Raw genomic sequence first — 17,366 nt, 5'->3', positions numbered from 1 at the left:
AGAGAATGCCAGAAAGATGTTAACCTGTGTTTCATTGACTGTGCAAAGGCATTTGACTGTGTGGATCATGACAAATTATGGATAACATTTCAAAGAATGGGAACTCTGGAACATTTAATTGTACGCTTGAGGAACCTGTACATAGATCAAAAGGCAGTTGTTCAAGCAGAACAAGGGGACACTGCATGGTTTAAAATCAGGGTTGTATCCTTTCACCATACTTATTCAATTTGTATGCTGAGCAAAAAATCTGAGATGCTGGCCCATATGAAGAAGAATGGGGCATTAGGATTGAGGGAAGACTCGTTAACAACCTGTGTTATGCAGATAACACAATCTTGCTTACTGAAAGTGAAGAGGACTTGAAGCAGTTACTGATGAAGATCTAGGACTACACCCTCCAATATGAATTATACCTCAACATAAAGAAAATTAGAAACCCTCACAACTGGATTGTTACAATACGTGACATCATGATAAACAGAGAAAAGATTGAGGTTGTCAAGGATTTCATCTTACTTGGATCCACAGTCAATGCCCACGGAAGCAGCAGTCAAGAACTCAAATGACGTATTGCATTAGGCAAATCTTCTGCAGAAGACCTCTTTAAAGTGTTAAAAAGCAAAGATGTCACTTCCAGGACTAAGACGCACCTGACCCAAGCCATGGTGTTTTCAATCACCTCATAAGCACGTGAAAGCTGCACAATGAATAAGGAAGACTGAAGAAAACTGATGCCTTTGAGTTATGGTGTTGGTGAAGAATACTGAATATACGAAGGATTGCCAAAAGCACAAACCGATCTGTCTTGGAAGAAGTACAGCAAGCATGCTCCTTAGAGGCCAGGATGGGGAGACTTTGTCTCATACACTTTGGACATGTTATCAGGAGGGATCAGTCCCTGGAGAAGGACATCATGCTTGGCAAAGCAGAGAGTCAGCAACAGAGAGGAAGACCCCCAAGGAGATGGACTGACACAGTGGCTGCAACAATGGGCTCAAGCATAACGATGATTATGAGGGTGGCACAGGACTGGGCAGTGTTTTGTTCTCTTGTACATAGGGTCACTATGAGTCAGAACTGACTCAATGGCACCTAACAACAACAACAACAACAATAGAATGTTGCCTGGTCCTGCATCATCCTCACATTTGAGTCCATTGTTGTGGCTATCATGCCAATCCCTCTCACTGTGGGTTTCCCACACCCCTCTTGGCCCTCTACTTCACCAACTATGATGTCCTCTTGTAGCACTTGATCTTTTCTGATGATGCACCCTAAGCGAGTTGAAGTCTCAGACAATATTCTGTGATCCATAGGGCTTTCATTGGCTAATTTTTAGAAGTAGATAGCCAGGCCTTTTTCCCTAGTCTATCTTAGCATGGAAACTTTACCAAAACTTGTCCACCACGGTTGACCCTGCTGTTATTTGAAATACCGGTGGCATAGCTTCCAGCATCATAGCAACATGCCACAGTATGACAGATGGGTGGTGGCCCAGCCCTCTATTTGGCTTAAACCCTCTTGGGTTTTAAGCCCAGTCTTCCACAGCAGGGCTCAGATCCTCTCTGTGGCCTCCACAGCTGCCTGGCCCAACCCCTCCCTGCCTCTCCAGATGCCCCTGGGGCCTATCCCCCATCACTCCCTTTCATCTCCTTCTCAGTTCAGGGCCTTTGCAAGGGCAGGTCCCTCTGCTGGCATGCCCTCTCCACCCCCACCCTTTTCCCTGAGGCCTCCTCATTCTTTACTCTCAGTGCATACATGACTTCCCATTGGAAGACTTCCCTGACCGCCCCGCCATGAGGTCATACCCTTTTCCCCCATTATACATGGTCCTGCGAGTGTATTTCTATGTACTTTTTTCTACCTAGCCTTAATCACAGCTTGTAGTCATGTATTTGTTTGTACAATTCTTGACTAGTGTGGGCTGCCCTCTCTAGACTGAAAGGAAAGGCCTGTGTTGGTCATCACTGTATTCCTTGGTTTTTTTGTTTTTAAAAACATTACCTGGTACAGAGTAAGCGCTTGATCAATATTTGTTTGATGAATGAATAAATGGCTATATGTATAGGAGGCACCTCAGCGTCCAAAGCTTCCTTAAGGAAATGGCAGACTTCAGCCATCTGCTGTATAAAGTATGAGTTGGAATCGACTCGACGGCACTGGGTTTGGTTGGGTTTGGCTTGTACAAAGTGACAGGGTAGCCTTCACCTCCTTCCTCAGTAAAGAAACCAAGTGGAGGTACTGGCTGGGAAGGGAACAGCAAGAGCGGTCATGGTTAGGGTGAATGGCCGGAGAGGCAGCACTTCTCAGCTCACAGTCCTCACTGGGAGTGTCTGGCTGGACCACTAAGGCAGCCTGGACTTTCTTTCCTCTTTTTTTAAAAATTAAGATTTTATTTTTGGTGAAAATATGTACAGCAAAACCGATTCCCATTCCACAGTTTCTAGACATAATGATCAGGAACTTTGGTTATATTCTTCACATTGTATCAACATTCTCATTATGTCTGTTCTAGTTATTTCATTCCCATTAACTTACTTCCCCCCAACCTTAGCCTGGACTTTCTTACAGGCCCAGCTGATGGGTGCCCATAAGAAGGTGTTCAGGCAGCCAGAGCAGGACAGAGCCAGTTCTCGTCCTGTGGCTGCCTGTGTTCAGAGTTATGTGTGGTATCCTCAGGGGGAAGGCCCTCCAAGGACCCCCTGCGCATGCCCTGAGAGCCACGTGTGCTGAGCCTTACTCTGTGCCGGGCCCTACTCAGGAAGCATACGGTGACTTTGCTGTGAGGAGCTCTCAGCCGTGTCGCCCTCTCTGAGCTTCCTCAGTGGAAGTGAAGCTCTGTCTTTCCATGGCTCTGAGCTATGGCAAAAGTTCAGACTGTGGATCCCCTGGGGGCAGATTGTGCCAGAGGGCCTCAGTGGGAGAGCAGCCTGGCAGGCTGGGAGAGGCCTCCCCTGGAGGCAGAGTTGGGGTATGTCTGAAGGAGCAGCGGGAGGGAGGGTTGGGCCAGCGGGGGCAGGGTAAGACCTTAGTGGAAGTCATCAGGAGCTGCCTGACAGGAAGGAGACTTTGTTAGGAATTTTGGGCCTGGCTAAGTTTTGGGGCCTTGGGAGTGTAACTGAAATTGGTAAGTGGGGAGAAGTCTCTTGAAAATGGATATGGTCTCTTTGACTGGGAGAAACTTGGTGGGAGCACTGGGGACTGAGGCCAAGATCCAGTTTTGGCAGGAGCAGCTGGGGCCATGAGGAAGAAGGGGCTCTGAGGATGATGGTCTGTGGCAGAAGCAGGGACTTGTCTTGTGGGGGGCCAACGTCACAGGCTTCCAGAGGAGGATCCCAGGCTGAGGATCATTTGTCAGACAGACCAGGTCCCTCCTTGGCCCGTGGGTGTCTGGTAATTCAGCCTGTGGTATCCTCTTGGGCCGGAATTGATGTGAGATCCATTTTTTAAGGAGCTCATGAGCTGCCTCTGAAAGACTTTCCCATAGAGAATTCTCTGAGTCTGTCAATCACCACCGGGCTCTTTGAAAGGCCAGCACTCATGTGAGCACCCAAAGCTGTGTCTTTGTCTCAATGTCGGTCTCCATGTTGTCATTGCCCCCTGATAGGATAGCTGGGGAAGCACCAACTTGGCAGTGTCTCAGTGACATAATACCCCACTGCTTCATGCTTCTTGGCTTGGTCTCATTCCTCACAGGGGTGGGGTTTTGACATGAGGGATGAGGTCTAAGGCAGCGGTGTGCTGACGTGCGGGTTGGGGGAGACTTTGTGTATGGGTACCTGTCAGCACCTGACACATGCTGGTTTCCTTGGGGCTTCCCAATGGCCGAGGCAGGTGCCCCATCCCTGGCTCTGGATTTCAACGGTGTCCCCTGTCTGTAGTCAGCCCTGTGAGAGCAACACGGTCCTAGAGTACTCTGTGAAATGATGGAGCCCCTGAGGCCATTTCCTTACTTAAAATTTTTGCCCTCCTTGCTTTATTTTGAACAGCTTTAGCCCATGGCTCACAAAAAATATTTCTTCGCATTTCTTTTTTTCTTTGATAATTCATAATATTTCCTTTGAAATGTAAGCATTATTGCCAAGGACTGTTACAATTTGAATAGCTAACACTACAGAACACAGAGAATTTAATCCTATATTTTCTTTGTAAGTTTTTTATTAGGCCAATACATTTAAAGTTTTAAAACAAAACAAAATATACCATGGAAAGTGTCCCTGTTTCCACTCCCATTCACCCCAGATGAATAACCACTGTAAATGTTTTCTTCCAGAACTTCTTTGTACATACATATACAAATGTACATAAAGGTTTATTGTCTCCCTTTTTACACACAGAGTTGTGTATGTACTGTGCTGTACTTTGTTTTTTGACATAACAATGTATCTTGAAGATCTTTTCATATCAGTTCACAGAGGATGTGCTCAGTATTTTTTACTGCTGCCTAATATTCTACTGGAAACCGTGGTGGCATAGTGGTTAAATGCTATAGCTGCTAACCCAAAGGCCGGCAGTTTGAATCCTCCAGGTGCTCCTTGGAAACTCTATGGGGCAGTTCTACTCTGTTCTATAGGGTCTTTATGAGTCAGAATTGACTGGACAGCAACAGGTTTGGTTTTTTGGTTTGAAAATGCCACTGTGTGGACATACCATACTTTATTTAACCAGTTCCCTACAAATAAATTCTTGAGTTGTTTTTAGTCTTTTGAAGCTCTAACCTTGTACATATATCACTTTGCATATGGGCAAGCTTAGCTGTAAAATACTTTCTAAGAGGTGCATCTGCTAGATTAAAGGGATTTGCAATTTTGATTAAAATTTTTTTTTTTTTTTTTTTTAGATTTTGCCAAATTGTCTATCAGAGGTGCATAACCCACATGCTCCCACCAGAATTGTCTGAGAGTGTCTGTTCACAGCCTTCCTAGCACAGTGTTTCATCAGCTGGTATGGTGGCACCAGCTCTGAGAAAACTGTGCCTCCAAAGGGGTATGCAGTACAGGGGTGGTAGAGTACCTAGTGATTAAGGATGTAGTCTCTAGGCTCAGAATCCAAAAAAAAAAAAAACTGAGCTCAAATCCTCAGCAAATCACTCAGTCTCTCAAGCCTCAATTCTCTTATCTGCAAAATGGGGAAGTAGCATCACCTACTTTGGAGGTCACTGAGAGGATTAGATGAGGTAATGCATGTAAAAAGGGCTTCACACACTGCCTGGCACCTGGCTATGCAAGGCTGGCTGCGCACTCATCAGGTTCCCTGGTCTAAGCCTCACTCCGTTTCCTCTTCTTGTTAGGGAGGAGCTGGCTTGTGGGTCTGTCAGATCTTCCTCCCAATCTCAGTGGCCCACATGTCTTTCTTCAGTAACTTATGTAATCTCCACTCACCTTTTCTCTCTCATGCTCATCAAAGGTATTCAGGAGTCTCCGGTCCCTAATGGCCACTCACTTCCGGGCAGAGATTTCCTTCGGAAGCAGATGCGGGGAGACCTGTTTACACAGCAGCAGCTGGAGGTGCTGGACCGTGTGTTTGAGAGGCAGCACTACTCGGACATCTTCACCACCACGGAGCCCATCAAGCCTGAGCAGGTACGCTCCAGAAATCATTGCCCGCCACACCCACCTCTGAAATGCAGGCCTGGGTCACTCTCTCAACGGCAAAGGCGTCTGGTGGGGTCTGGGTGAAGAGTTCAGAAGGTTCTACTCAGAGGGGAGCTTTGTATTGTTCTTGGCCAGACTGGGCAAATCACAGCATCCCACGAGGTCAGGAGGATTTGCCTGGGGCTCTGCCGACTTTTTGCCTCAGTACCTTCGTCTTTCTGGCCAGGCAGGGACTGCTCCACTGTTGCAGAATGGTATCCTTTTCCAGGGCTTTTTGGACTGGGGGCTGTAATGATTGCCTGGGCCACTGGGGTAAGGTGGTCTTGGGTCATTGTCCAGTCAGTCAGGGTGATGGTATGTGACTACCACATGGCCTGGGGTCTCACCAGCTGTAACATTACAACGGTATTGCCAGGCCTCTAGTCAGGCCTCCCAGTCATGCTTTTAGAGGCTGAACTCAAGAGTCGGGAAATGAAGAAGTGTCTCATGGACAAACTCCCTCCCCTGGATTTTGTGCCAGAGAGGGAAGCAGGAAGATCAGCCCTCATTGAGTAGCTGCCCTGCCCTACGCTGGGCAGAGGACCAGGAACTGCCAGAGACTGTGGAGGGGGGACCAGAGAGGCGCTTCCCAGAGAGAGACTCTCTGGGTCTGGAGAAGGCTCCTAAAGCACCAGATTCAATTCAGGAAAGTGTTTTCTGGTGCCCAGTTGGTGCCAGGCCCTGGGCTGGTTACCTCTCCGGCATGGGAGACTCAGACATGGTTCCTACCTGCCTGGATCTCACACTAGTGGGTGAGTCACAGAGTCTATGAGCAGTAACTTTCCCCAGCACTTTCCTAGCTGGCATCTGGTGGTGAAGACTGGCCTCCCTGAGCTGCCTCTAAATCCTAATAGATGAGTCTGGAGAGAAAGCCATGCTTTTGGAGTTTTCTCAAAGAGCAATTCAAGACGATGTAGGCCTTGAATGTATGGACATATTCCCAGGGAGGGGAGCTTGGATGGTAGAAAGTGAGCAAGGTCTTGGGGGCTACCATGCTGTGGGAGTCTGACCGCCTCTGAGCAGCTCCTGTGAGGGCTGCGAAGACTGTCTAGCCGCTTTGCTTCCAAATGGGGAAAGTGAGGTCCAGAGAGGCAAAGAGGCTTGCCTAAGTCCACACAGCAAATCACGTATTCGTTTAACAAATACTTATTGAGTGTCTACTGCGTGCAAGACACAGAGCCCAGCACCAGGGGCACATCATGAACAAAACAGCCTTGGACTTGCCTTCAGGGAGTTTACAGATGAGCAGAAGTATCACAGTCAATAAGAATTACCCCAAGGATTGTGGATTACAAATGTGCTTGGTCCTGAGAAAGAAATATCTGGCGTTCCCCGAGAGCATGAGGCAGGGGCTGAACCAGCCTCAGTCGGTCCCTGGGGAAATGCATTTATGCTGAGCGATGCAGGGGTCGCAGAACCAGGAGAAGGGGTGTGGGAGTGGGGAGGATATGCCTGGCACAGGGAACAGCAGGTGCGAAGGTCATGAGGTGAGCGGGAGCATGGCTGGGGTAGAGGGAACTGGGGGGAGGGGTGGGAGGTGATGCTGGGGGTTAGATCTGGTCTTGTAGACTGTGGCAAGAATTTTGGTCTTTCTCCTAAAAGCCAAATGAGGCCTCCACTGGGTGGACATGCCATGGCCATATGTGCTGGCCGGAACTGATCCTATACACTGCAGATCCTGAGCTTTAGGGAGGAGAGCCTGTTTCCATCATAAACACCCCCCGGCCCCCCACTGCCCAGAGCCCTTCAGAAAGATGACTGAAGCCACATTTCATTTTGACACAGGAGGAGAGAGGGGACTCAGCCAGGAAAAATTCCTTGGATGAGGCCTACCTTTCTCCCAGAATCTGGGAGAAAATTTGTCTTTTAAGTGCTGACAAGATCATAAAACCAAGGACTACAGAGGCAAGCTTTCAACCCCCTCATTTTTTAGAGGCCCAGAGAGGGGACAGGGCTTGTCCGAGGTCACCTGGCAAGTAATCGGTGAAGAATGAGGGCCCAGACCTCTGCATTCAGCCAGGCCTCCACCTCAGGAAGCCTCCGGCATTTCTATTAAGCCTTTACTTAACACTGACATTCAGTGTTAGAGACTTCCTCGGCGTTTCACGTGATGCTCACAGGAACTCAGAATCTGAATCATAGTCTATGGAGCTTAGAAGTTCAGAAAAACTATACCAGAAACTATAACAGTACCAATACCAGTACCAGTTGCTGTCAAATCAATACTGTCAAAGAGAGTGCTCCATAGGGTTTTCAACGGGTGATTTTTCAGAAGTAGAATGCCAGGCCTTTTTCCCAAGGCACCTCTGGATGGATGCGGACCTCTAACGTTTTGGTTAGCAGCTGAGTGTGTTAACAGTTTGCACCTCCCAGCGGCCTTGGGCAGAGACTATACGGCATCATAATTGGGAGGAGCTCAGAAGTCATCCATCACTCACTTGCTCAGATGCTCATAAGCTCATTATCCAACATATTTTTTTGCATGTTGGCCATGAGCCTGGCATGGAGCCAGGCACTCAGGGCTGAATCAGACAGCAGCTCTGCCCACAACCTCACAGGGGCTGTAAGATGTGGATTAAGAACCCGAAACACAAGGGAGAAGGTTCTGAGGGTCCTGAGTGAAGTGTCCAATCAGAGAGGAAGAACTTGCCTCCATTGGGAATGTCAGAGAGGGTGTTATGAAGACCACGTTGGATGGAGGTCTCGCAGGACACGTCCATGTCGAGACAGGGGTTCCAGGGGGGAGGAGGACCCAAATCAGACTATGTGAAGACTCCATTTCCTAGAGTCAAGCTGCGCAGTGTCCTTCAGGATGACTCGGGCACATCTGCGGGCCTTTCTCTGTGTGGGCTCTGAGGTGGGGCCTGCAGGTGAACCGTGTGGCGGGATAATGACTGACTCAGTGTTTTCTGGTTAATCTGCTTCACCTTCCTGTAATGTGCCATAATGAGGAGAGATAGAAGGTGAGGCTGTGGGGCTGCTGTGCACGCACACACAGGCACTGGACTATGAATGACATACCCCTACGCCCGATTCGCAATCACTTTGGACAAATGACAGCCCAAGCAAAGGGCTGCGGGTAGGAAGGGAATGCGAGCCAAGGGTACAGGTTCCTTGAACCCCACAGGTTCCCCGTCTTTGGGGTGAGTGTTCCGTAGGCCTTGCCTTGGGAGTCCCAGAGCATCATGGTGGTGGCACTAAGAAGGGGGCCTGGTGATGCCAGCCACTGAGACTGGCTGCCTCTTCCATCTGTGACAAATTGAGCTGTTGGAGGCTGTGCGTCTGTGGCATAGGTGGGGGGCCTTGCTGTAAGCTTCACTGAGCAGCCTGGTGGGGAAGAAAGGATATTTACTGGCCTTGGCCCTGGGAGCGCTTGATTTGAGTCCTGGCTCTGCCCTGTTGAACAAGTCATTTTTTCTCTGGGTCTCAGTTTCCCTAACTGTGGTAGCATTAATCTTCACTTTGATAATGATAATAACAGTAATGACAACAACAATAACCACCTAACAATAACAACAGTGATCCACCTCACCTATGCCTGATTCTACACAGTTCTCAGAGATCTTCACAGTAATTCTCTCATTGACCCTCAGCTAAAATGCCTGCCAAGCAGGCAGGGGAAGATTTGTGAGCCCCATTTTAGAGACTGGAACATTCTTCTTCCAGATCGTTCACCCCGTTTTCAGGCCCAGGAAGGTTCTGAGGCTTGTTGAGGCCACAGAGCTGTATCTTCTTTCTCCAGCTTGTGTAAGATGATTGCACGGGTCTCCAAGCCTCCAAACAGTTCTAGGAGTCAGTTTTCTGACTGGTTGTTTTTCAGAACTGGCTTTTAAGCAATCGAAGTTGGCTTGTTGTCATTCCAGAACCGTTAGAGTCTTGCCTCAGGCTTGGAGTGGTCAGATCCCCCAAATCACCCATGTTGGGAGGTGTATTCTCTTCACAGTCAGGCTGGGGGCCTGCCAGCCACTTCCCTGAGCTCAGGGGCTGCCCCCACCTTGCTGCTTTCCCCACCAAGACCTGCCCATGGTGGGTAGGCCCAGGCTGCCTTCTTTTATAAGGAAACTTGGTAAACATTTTGTCCTGGCTAGAAAGGGTTAATGTATACACACTCCTGGAGCAATGAAACACTTCCTTTTCAAAATGGTTATTGAAAAAGCAATTCTGTTTTCCCTACGTGTGGAGCCAGTAAAAATCACTTTGGAGGAGAAGAAGAGGAAAAAAACAAAACAAAACTGCTGGTAGTGTGTGTGTGTGTGTGGTGTGTGTGTTTTGGACAGTGGAATCTGTTTCAGTAAAACTCCCATTGAGGCTGTCGTTGGCGAGGGCGCTGCTGGCGGGAGCTGGTCCCTCCTCCGGCCGAGGCAGGAAGACCGCTGCCGCACACAGCCTGCCGTATTTACTCTCGGCAGACTATTAACCAACACCAGGCTATTAATCTGGCTTTTGAGCCTTCACTAAAGCCCATAAAAGCTCACAGTTGTCAAATGGAGTTCATTTTAATTTCCTTTCAATCACAGTAAATTATTCAGGTGATAAATCAGCTGGAGCAGCCTCCTGGCTGTAATAGAAACCCTAATTCCTGGCTAATTATCCAGCCCATTGCTGCCAACAGATCAATACGGGTGCAAAATGGAACGGGCCCACGGCCCTCCCTCCCATTGGGCAAGAGACAGAGAGACAGCTGGGGAAGGGGGACATGCTGTTGACCTCCCAGGAAGTTCAAAGGTCATGGGGGTTAAACCAGGAGAAGGCCTGTCCCTTGTCTAACTGAGAAAGCCACCAGAAATGCCTCCTGCTCTCATGAGCCCCTCTGCCCTCGGAACAGTGGCATTTCTCCAGGCTGGTGGGCCTGGGGCTGAGCTGCCAGATGCTTGCATTGCCTACTCCTGTGGCATTCTAGTCCTGGGAAGGGACTGGTTTGTGTTTCTGGGCATTATTGAGCTTCATCATCCACGAGGACCCAAACACCTACTGTGAGTCAGAAGAAGGAATGAAGCCACATTTCATCAGGGCGGAAGATGAGGCACTGGGTGGGCTTCCTTTCCTAAGGAGCTCATTTTGTACCACAGCAGGTCTGTGTCCCACCATGAAGAGCTGGGGTAGGGAGAGAAGGCTCTGAGGAGACAGGTGTGCCAGGTGGAGAAAGGGAGAAGGCTTCCTGGAGGGGGTGCCATTAGTGCTGTGTCTGTAGGGATGGGCAAAATCCGGATTCATGGAGATGGTAGATAGTTGGCTGGAGAGGGCATTCTAGGCAGAAGGAATAGCAGAGGCAAAGTTATGGAGGAATTATACATTGGTTGGTTTGGTTGGAATGTGGGTGGGTGAAGTCAGGGGCAGTGGGGCTGGAGAAGCAGGTCAGACTTGAATTTGCTTTGGTGGGGGTGTGCCTCAAACAGCACTAGTTCTGTGGCCTGGACTCTTCCTTGTCTCACCTGGATGCTCCCCTCACTGGGTCCTTTTACCCTGTTCTTGCTGCTGCTGTTACATCCCTCTCGTCCTGAGGCCCTGTCCTTGTCAGGCCATACCTACATGTAAGGGCCCCCCATAGTTTCCCACTGCTCACAACCCCAACCCTAGACCTTCAGCCCCCTCATGGGCCGTCATTCTCTTGTATTCTTCTGCTTGCTCACGTGACGGTCTGGTGGTAAAGGGTGGCGGAACAGTGTCCCAGGCAAAGGGGCTAGCCTGAAGGAAGGCTTGAGGCTGTAAAGACGTTGGTATAGTCCGGTAACCAAAAGATGTCCCAGGGTATGGGAGCATGGGAGGCAGAGAGTGGGGAGTGATGCAGTCAGTGAAGTGGAGGGCAATGGATGTGAAGGGCCAGGGCCAGGGCTTTGGGTTTTACCTTAAGAGCAAGAAGAAACCTCTGCAAGATTTTAAACCAGGGAATAGCAGGATCCAATCTGTATTTTTGGAAGATTATTCTGACTGTTGTGAGGAAATGTAGATTGTCGTCGGGGACTAGAAGGAGGCCAAGGTCCAGGTGATGTTGCTGTGCTCAGGAATTGTGACCCCACAATGCACTCTCTTCCCTACACTCCGAATCCACATTCTTCAGCCAGGCCTCCAGGGTTACTAGAGTTGAGTTCAGATTTGATTCCAAGCTTCCTGATGGTCGAAGCCAAATGGGAAACACAATCAGTTGTGTGCTTCTCATTGTCCACCAGGGGGAAATAGGCCAATTCCTTAGAGAAAGCCACGTTTTTCTGACAGAGCTGAAAGGAAATTTTCACATGAACATTCCAGTGGGGGGCCCTTGGAGGTAATGGTCACAATCCTCAGCAGTGCCTTTAGTGGGGCTACAGAGAGTTTTACAAGGCCCTGTCTTATGGGCCAAAATAAAGACCTCGTGCTAATTGGTGCATTTCTGCAAGGTCAGGGCAGCTGTGACCATGTGGCTCAAGAGTGCAGTCTTTTTAACAGTTCCGCTTTAAATAACAAAAATCCTAGACTCTCTGGGGCAGATCTTCCCAGATTTTACAATGAAAAACACCTAACGGTCAAGGAGGGAGCCCTGGTGGCACAGTGGTTAAAGTGCTTGGCCACTAACCAGAAGGTCAACAGTTCAAACCCACCAGCTGCTCTGCAGGAGCGTCCCTGAAGGTTACAGACTTGGAAACCCTATGCTCTATGGGGCAGTTCTACTGTGTCCCATAGAGTTGCTATGAGTTGGAATAGACTCCACAGTAGTGGGTTTAGGTGGGAACGCTCAAGGAATGACAACAAGTACTCCCAGAGGTCTGGGGATCCAGCCCAAATTTGGCACTACAATTTTAACTTTTCTATGAATGCCCATGTTTTATCTTGAACATTCGTGCAAGTTTTACATTCTTCTTTATAATAACTTCACCTTGGTTTTTGGACTCCCTGGTTGGTGCAAATGGTTAATGCACTTAGCCACTAACTGAAAAGTTGGAGGTTCGAGTCAACCCAGAAGTGCCTTGGAAGAAAGGCCTGGTGATCTAGTTTTAGAAGATTAGCCATTGAAAACCCTATGAAGCAGAGCTCTACTCTGACACACATGGGATCGCCATGAGTTGGAGTGGACTCGATGGCAACTGGTGGTGATGGTACTTTTGTTGTCAGATAAATAAATGTCTTCAATTGCTCATTGATTGAATTTTCTCTGATGCTCCAGAAAGATGTGCTGTTATGCTACCTTGGAGATTTGAGACCTCTTGCTACTGAAACGGTACACCTGGGAAAATGTTCTCCCCAGGTTGAAAAGGTTCATTCTATAAGGATGCTCCTCAGCATCAACACAACTCCATCAACTCAACTTTTGATGAAAATGACAATTTGGCATGTTGAGTTTGACTTCTCTGATGACGGCTTGGTGTGCAGGGATTTGGGTGTTGTTGAAGGAGGGAAGAGTCATATGTTTTCGAGATTAACAAAGCAGATGTTAGGTTGGGCATCCTATTGTGCAAGACTTCTCAATGTTTTTCACACCATGAAGCACATGGAAAATGTGAATATTCATATGGCACACCAGGGTAAATGAATGAGGATGCTTGTGACTGAAGTTAATTGGCCTGCTGGCTTTGGTTTCCCCAAGACCCACCTGGCCATCCAAAGGCTGAGAGGATCTTTTACCATGGTGCATTATTTGGGAAGTTTGGCTTTTGTAAATAGTAAAAGTTGGGGTTTGGGTAGAGCTTTAAATTTTCCCTCACTCTCCTCCTTGCTAGGGGTTGCCATCCTAGGGAAAACAGGCAAAGTACTGATTTGGGTATGTGAGCAAGTGCCCAGATACTCACCCCACAATGTCCCAACCATTTCTGGAATTCTCTGAGAATCTGAGTGGGGCAGCATCGCTTAGGCCAAAGGAGACCCAAGTGAAGCTTCCTCCGTGTTATTTCTGAATTTGATTGGGCCCCCCAAAAAAAAAAAAAAAATTTTTTTTTTTTTTTAATGGAGCAGGCCTTCCCTGACTTACCCATCTAGATGCAGGTGGAGAAGATGGAACAGTGAGAGAGGAGATGGCTGGACCTTCCCACAGGGATCAGGCATACCCTCATCTAGTTTCTACCTGAAGCCTGAAGTGCCAGAAGAAGACTTATGATCCTCATGGCACAGTCATGGTGTCACCTAGTGAATATGGCCCAGTGAATGTCCAGGGCTCATGACTGACCAGATGAGTGACTCCTCCCTTGTCAGTGAGCTGCAGAAGGGTGGAGAGTGGTAGTAGCAGGGATGGGGCAAGAGTTCTCCTCCCGGTTCTTCTCAGCATGAGGAAAAGAGGTAGAAATTCCTTCCTAAACATTGAGATACTTAAGCAAGATTAAGCTTGGTTGTGACCTTGCCTTGAGATAGAGATAATGGCAAGGATTATTCTGGATTTCTTGCTTCTGGATATCTAGAGGTCCTGGGTGCCTCTAGTCAAGCCACACTCTCCCTCCTCTGTCATCCTTTCAAAGTGACCTAAGGGTGAAAACTATATGGACTCACCCTTCTTCATTTGCTCTGTTACCATGTCCATTTCTTTCTAAACAGTTTTTAAATACTTTCTAAGTGTCTTGGTATTCTGAATATTCTTTGTCAAGCAGAAGAATGGCTTCTTGAGGAAAACCATTATGCCTATTTTGCAAGACCGGGTAATACGCACAGGAGCATTGAGCAAGCTGTCATAGTATAAAAGCATGGGACACCTGAGTTTTAGTAGTGGGTTTGGGCTAGTCACTTCTCTCTGGGCAATGGTTTTTGCATTTGGGGTGGGGGATTGGGCTGGGTCATATTTGAGATCCATTCCAACTCTAACATTCTGTGAGAGATAAAACAAATTGGAAATCCATCTTTTATTTTTATTTTGTCTTGTTTACAGTTTTTTCTCCTGTCTCTTACACTCTTCTCAATGACAGGCAAATGCTGTGTATGCAGGGTTTAAAGATTATAAGTGAATTGTTAAAGAGCTGCTGGCACCTTTCTGGGATGCTCTTTCATTCATTCATTCAAGAAATTTTTACAGATATGCCATGCCAGTGACATTGACCACCTGTGCTGTGCTGTGTGGCATAAAGTAACATCAATTAATGCAGTCAAAGATACTATGTGAGAATCAACTTTCAGGCAGAGATATTTCCCTCAAACAAGACTAACAAATATTTGCAATTCAAAAGAAGACAAAAGGGCAGATCATTCCAGTCTTACAGCTTGCATGTTTTGAGAACACACTGTAATTTTGGCTTAAGGAGTTTGGCCGTTCCTGAAGCTCTTTTATTAAAGAGCCTTTATTGCTCTGTAATTTACAAAAAGAACATGGATACTGGTTCTGATAACAATGTCTGAGCTATTGCAGGTTCCCCTGCCATCTCAAACACATGGAAATACTTGATTATAACAATAATATTTATTATAAATATTAAATAATTATTAATATAGTATTACCATGATAGCACCATAAGACATTAACACAAAATATTATTAAAATTATTGGTAAAAAATATATATGTATCTGAGCTTGAAAGAGAGGAAACTCCTCAGAGGTGGGAAATTAAAAGGGATCTTAGAGCTAGAACTGTAAGTGCATGAACAAGTATCCCAGTAGCTTAGTGTACTGGAACTGGATATAATCCCTAATGAGGAGGGGCTCATATTTTGATGTTGATGTTGGAACAGAAGATACAGATTTAGACCTCTGTAGTATGGGAATTGGAAAGAAGACCCCCACAAAAAGGTGAAACCTGGAAGGACTGTGCTTTCCATGAAATGAGCACTAGGCAAACTTTACCCACAGGCCAGGGGAACCTATAAGTAACCTCGATTCTGCATGGTTCTCAGAGTAGAACATAAGTTCCCTATAGGAAGTTAATATCTGAAGCCTGTGCAAGATGCAAGTGAGGTATCTCACTTTATATTATGCACAAGATATGAGAAACCTAGGAAGTAACATAAAAACTGAACTCCTACTGGGGAAATCCTTGAAATTTCTCACAGAAGCACATGAAAAATTCTCATCTGGACCCTTCTACAATCCAGTATGTACAACACATCTACAGAATAAATGATGATTACTAAAGATGAACTCACTGTTTACAAAATTGGAAACTACGCAGTGAAATAAGGGCAAGTCAGGATACATAACAACCAGGAAGATTAGCACCCCAAGAACCTGAGATAACAGAAAATCTGAAAGAGACTAAAATGATTAAAGAGATGAAAGAGGAACTAGAAACCATTACACATGAACAAAACACCATGAAAGAAGAATAGGCAGATTAGAAAAAGAACTAAATAGATTTTCTAGAAATAGGCATTATAGTAATGAAAATTAAAAATTTAATTGATGAGTTAAATAAAAGATAAGACACAGATGAATAGAATATTAGTGATCTGGAAGACAGAACTGAGGAACTTGCCAGGAATGCAGCATAGAAAGCTAAAGAGTCGGGAAATATGAAGACAGGGTGAGCAAGAAAACAAAATTTCATGAGAAAGTCCAACATACATCTAATAGTTGCTCTGGAAAAAGAAAATAGAAAAAATAGAGGAGAGGTAATATTTGAAGAAGTAATGGCTAAGAACTTTATGGAGCAGAAATGTTGCAATACCCATGTCATTATATTGAAGAAGCATACTGATTCCCATGTAAGTTAAATAAAATAAATGCACATCTAGGCAAAATTACAGTGACATTGAAGAACACCAAAGACAAAGAGAAAACTATAAAAGGAACAAGGGAGACAGTATAGCTTTTAGACTGATAGGACATTTTTTCAGCATCAATACAAGTCAAAAGATGATAGAAAATATCTTAAAGTTTTAAGAGACAATAATAATTGAGCTAAAATTCTATACTCAGCTAAATGATCATTTACTAAGCAAATAAAGACATTTTCAGACAAACACAGAAAGAGTTTACCACTCACATTCATTCACCAAACTGCTAAATAATATACTTTAGTAAGAAAAATATGAGAGACTTCTGGTTTCAGCTCCAACATGTAAAGAGCTTGGAAGCCATCCTTACAAGAAAAAGCTGAACAAACTGAAAATCAAAGATTTTTCTTGGACATATAAGATAATTGAGGATGCAGGGTAAACTGCCTCCTTGAAATCTGGAGAGACAGGTGAATACAGAGAGTCATAGCTGAGATCTGCTAAAAGAATTAGTATAAAACCTCACGCTATCTGGCTGTTTACCTCAGTTCCTATTATCTGATACATCACATCCAGCTTTCTGCAAAAAATTACAAGACATGCTAAAAAACATGGTCTGAGGAGACAAAGTAAACATCAGAACCAGATTCGAATATGGCACAGATTTTTTAATTATTAGGGAGTTTAAAATAGCTATGATGGGTGTGTTAAGGGATATGAAAAAAGTAGACAGCATGCAAGAACAGATGGGTAATGTGAGCAGAGAGATGAAAACTCTAAGAAAGCATCAAAAGGAAAATGCTAGAAATCAAAAACAACGTAACAGAAATAAAGAATGTCTTTGATGGAATCGACAGTAGACTGGACGTGTCCAAGTAAACAATCAATGAACTTGAAGATAAGTTAATGGAAACTTCCCAAACTAAAATGCAAAATAAGAAAAAAGAGAGAGAGTGAGAACAGAACACCCAAGAACTGTGGGATGATTTCGAGAAGAGTAACATATGCTTAATTGGATTACCAGAAGGAAAAGAGAGATTGAGCAGAAGAAATATTTGAAATAATAATGGCCAAGAATTTTCCAAAATTAATGACAGACACCAAACCACAGATGCAGAAAACTCAGAGAAT

General features: G+C 45.9%; 1 protein-coding gene across 5 annotated transcripts in view; it reads left to right on the top strand.

The window, feature by feature from the left end:
- The window catches only part of PAX5 (paired box 5), a 200,608-nt gene that overhangs the window by 60,337 nt on the left and 122,905 nt on the right, over positions 1-17,366 (top strand). For all 5 annotated transcript variants that reach the window (XM_049895840.1, XM_049895841.1, XM_049895838.1 and 2 more), the window contains exon 6: positions 5,410-5,585. In XM_049895840.1, the coding sequence (XP_049751797.1) occupies positions 5,410-5,585 (176 nt within the window). The remainder of the gene's footprint in view (positions 1-5,409; positions 5,586-17,366) is intronic.

Source organism: Elephas maximus, chromosome 9 (genome assembly GCF_024166365.1).
Source record: "Elephas maximus indicus isolate mEleMax1 chromosome 9, mEleMax1 primary haplotype, whole genome shotgun sequence".
NCBI classification, from domain to species: Eukaryota; Metazoa; Chordata; class Mammalia; order Proboscidea; family Elephantidae; genus Elephas; species Elephas maximus.
Note: the sequence above shows the minus strand (reverse complement) of the source record. Positions and strands in the feature narration are given on the sequence as shown.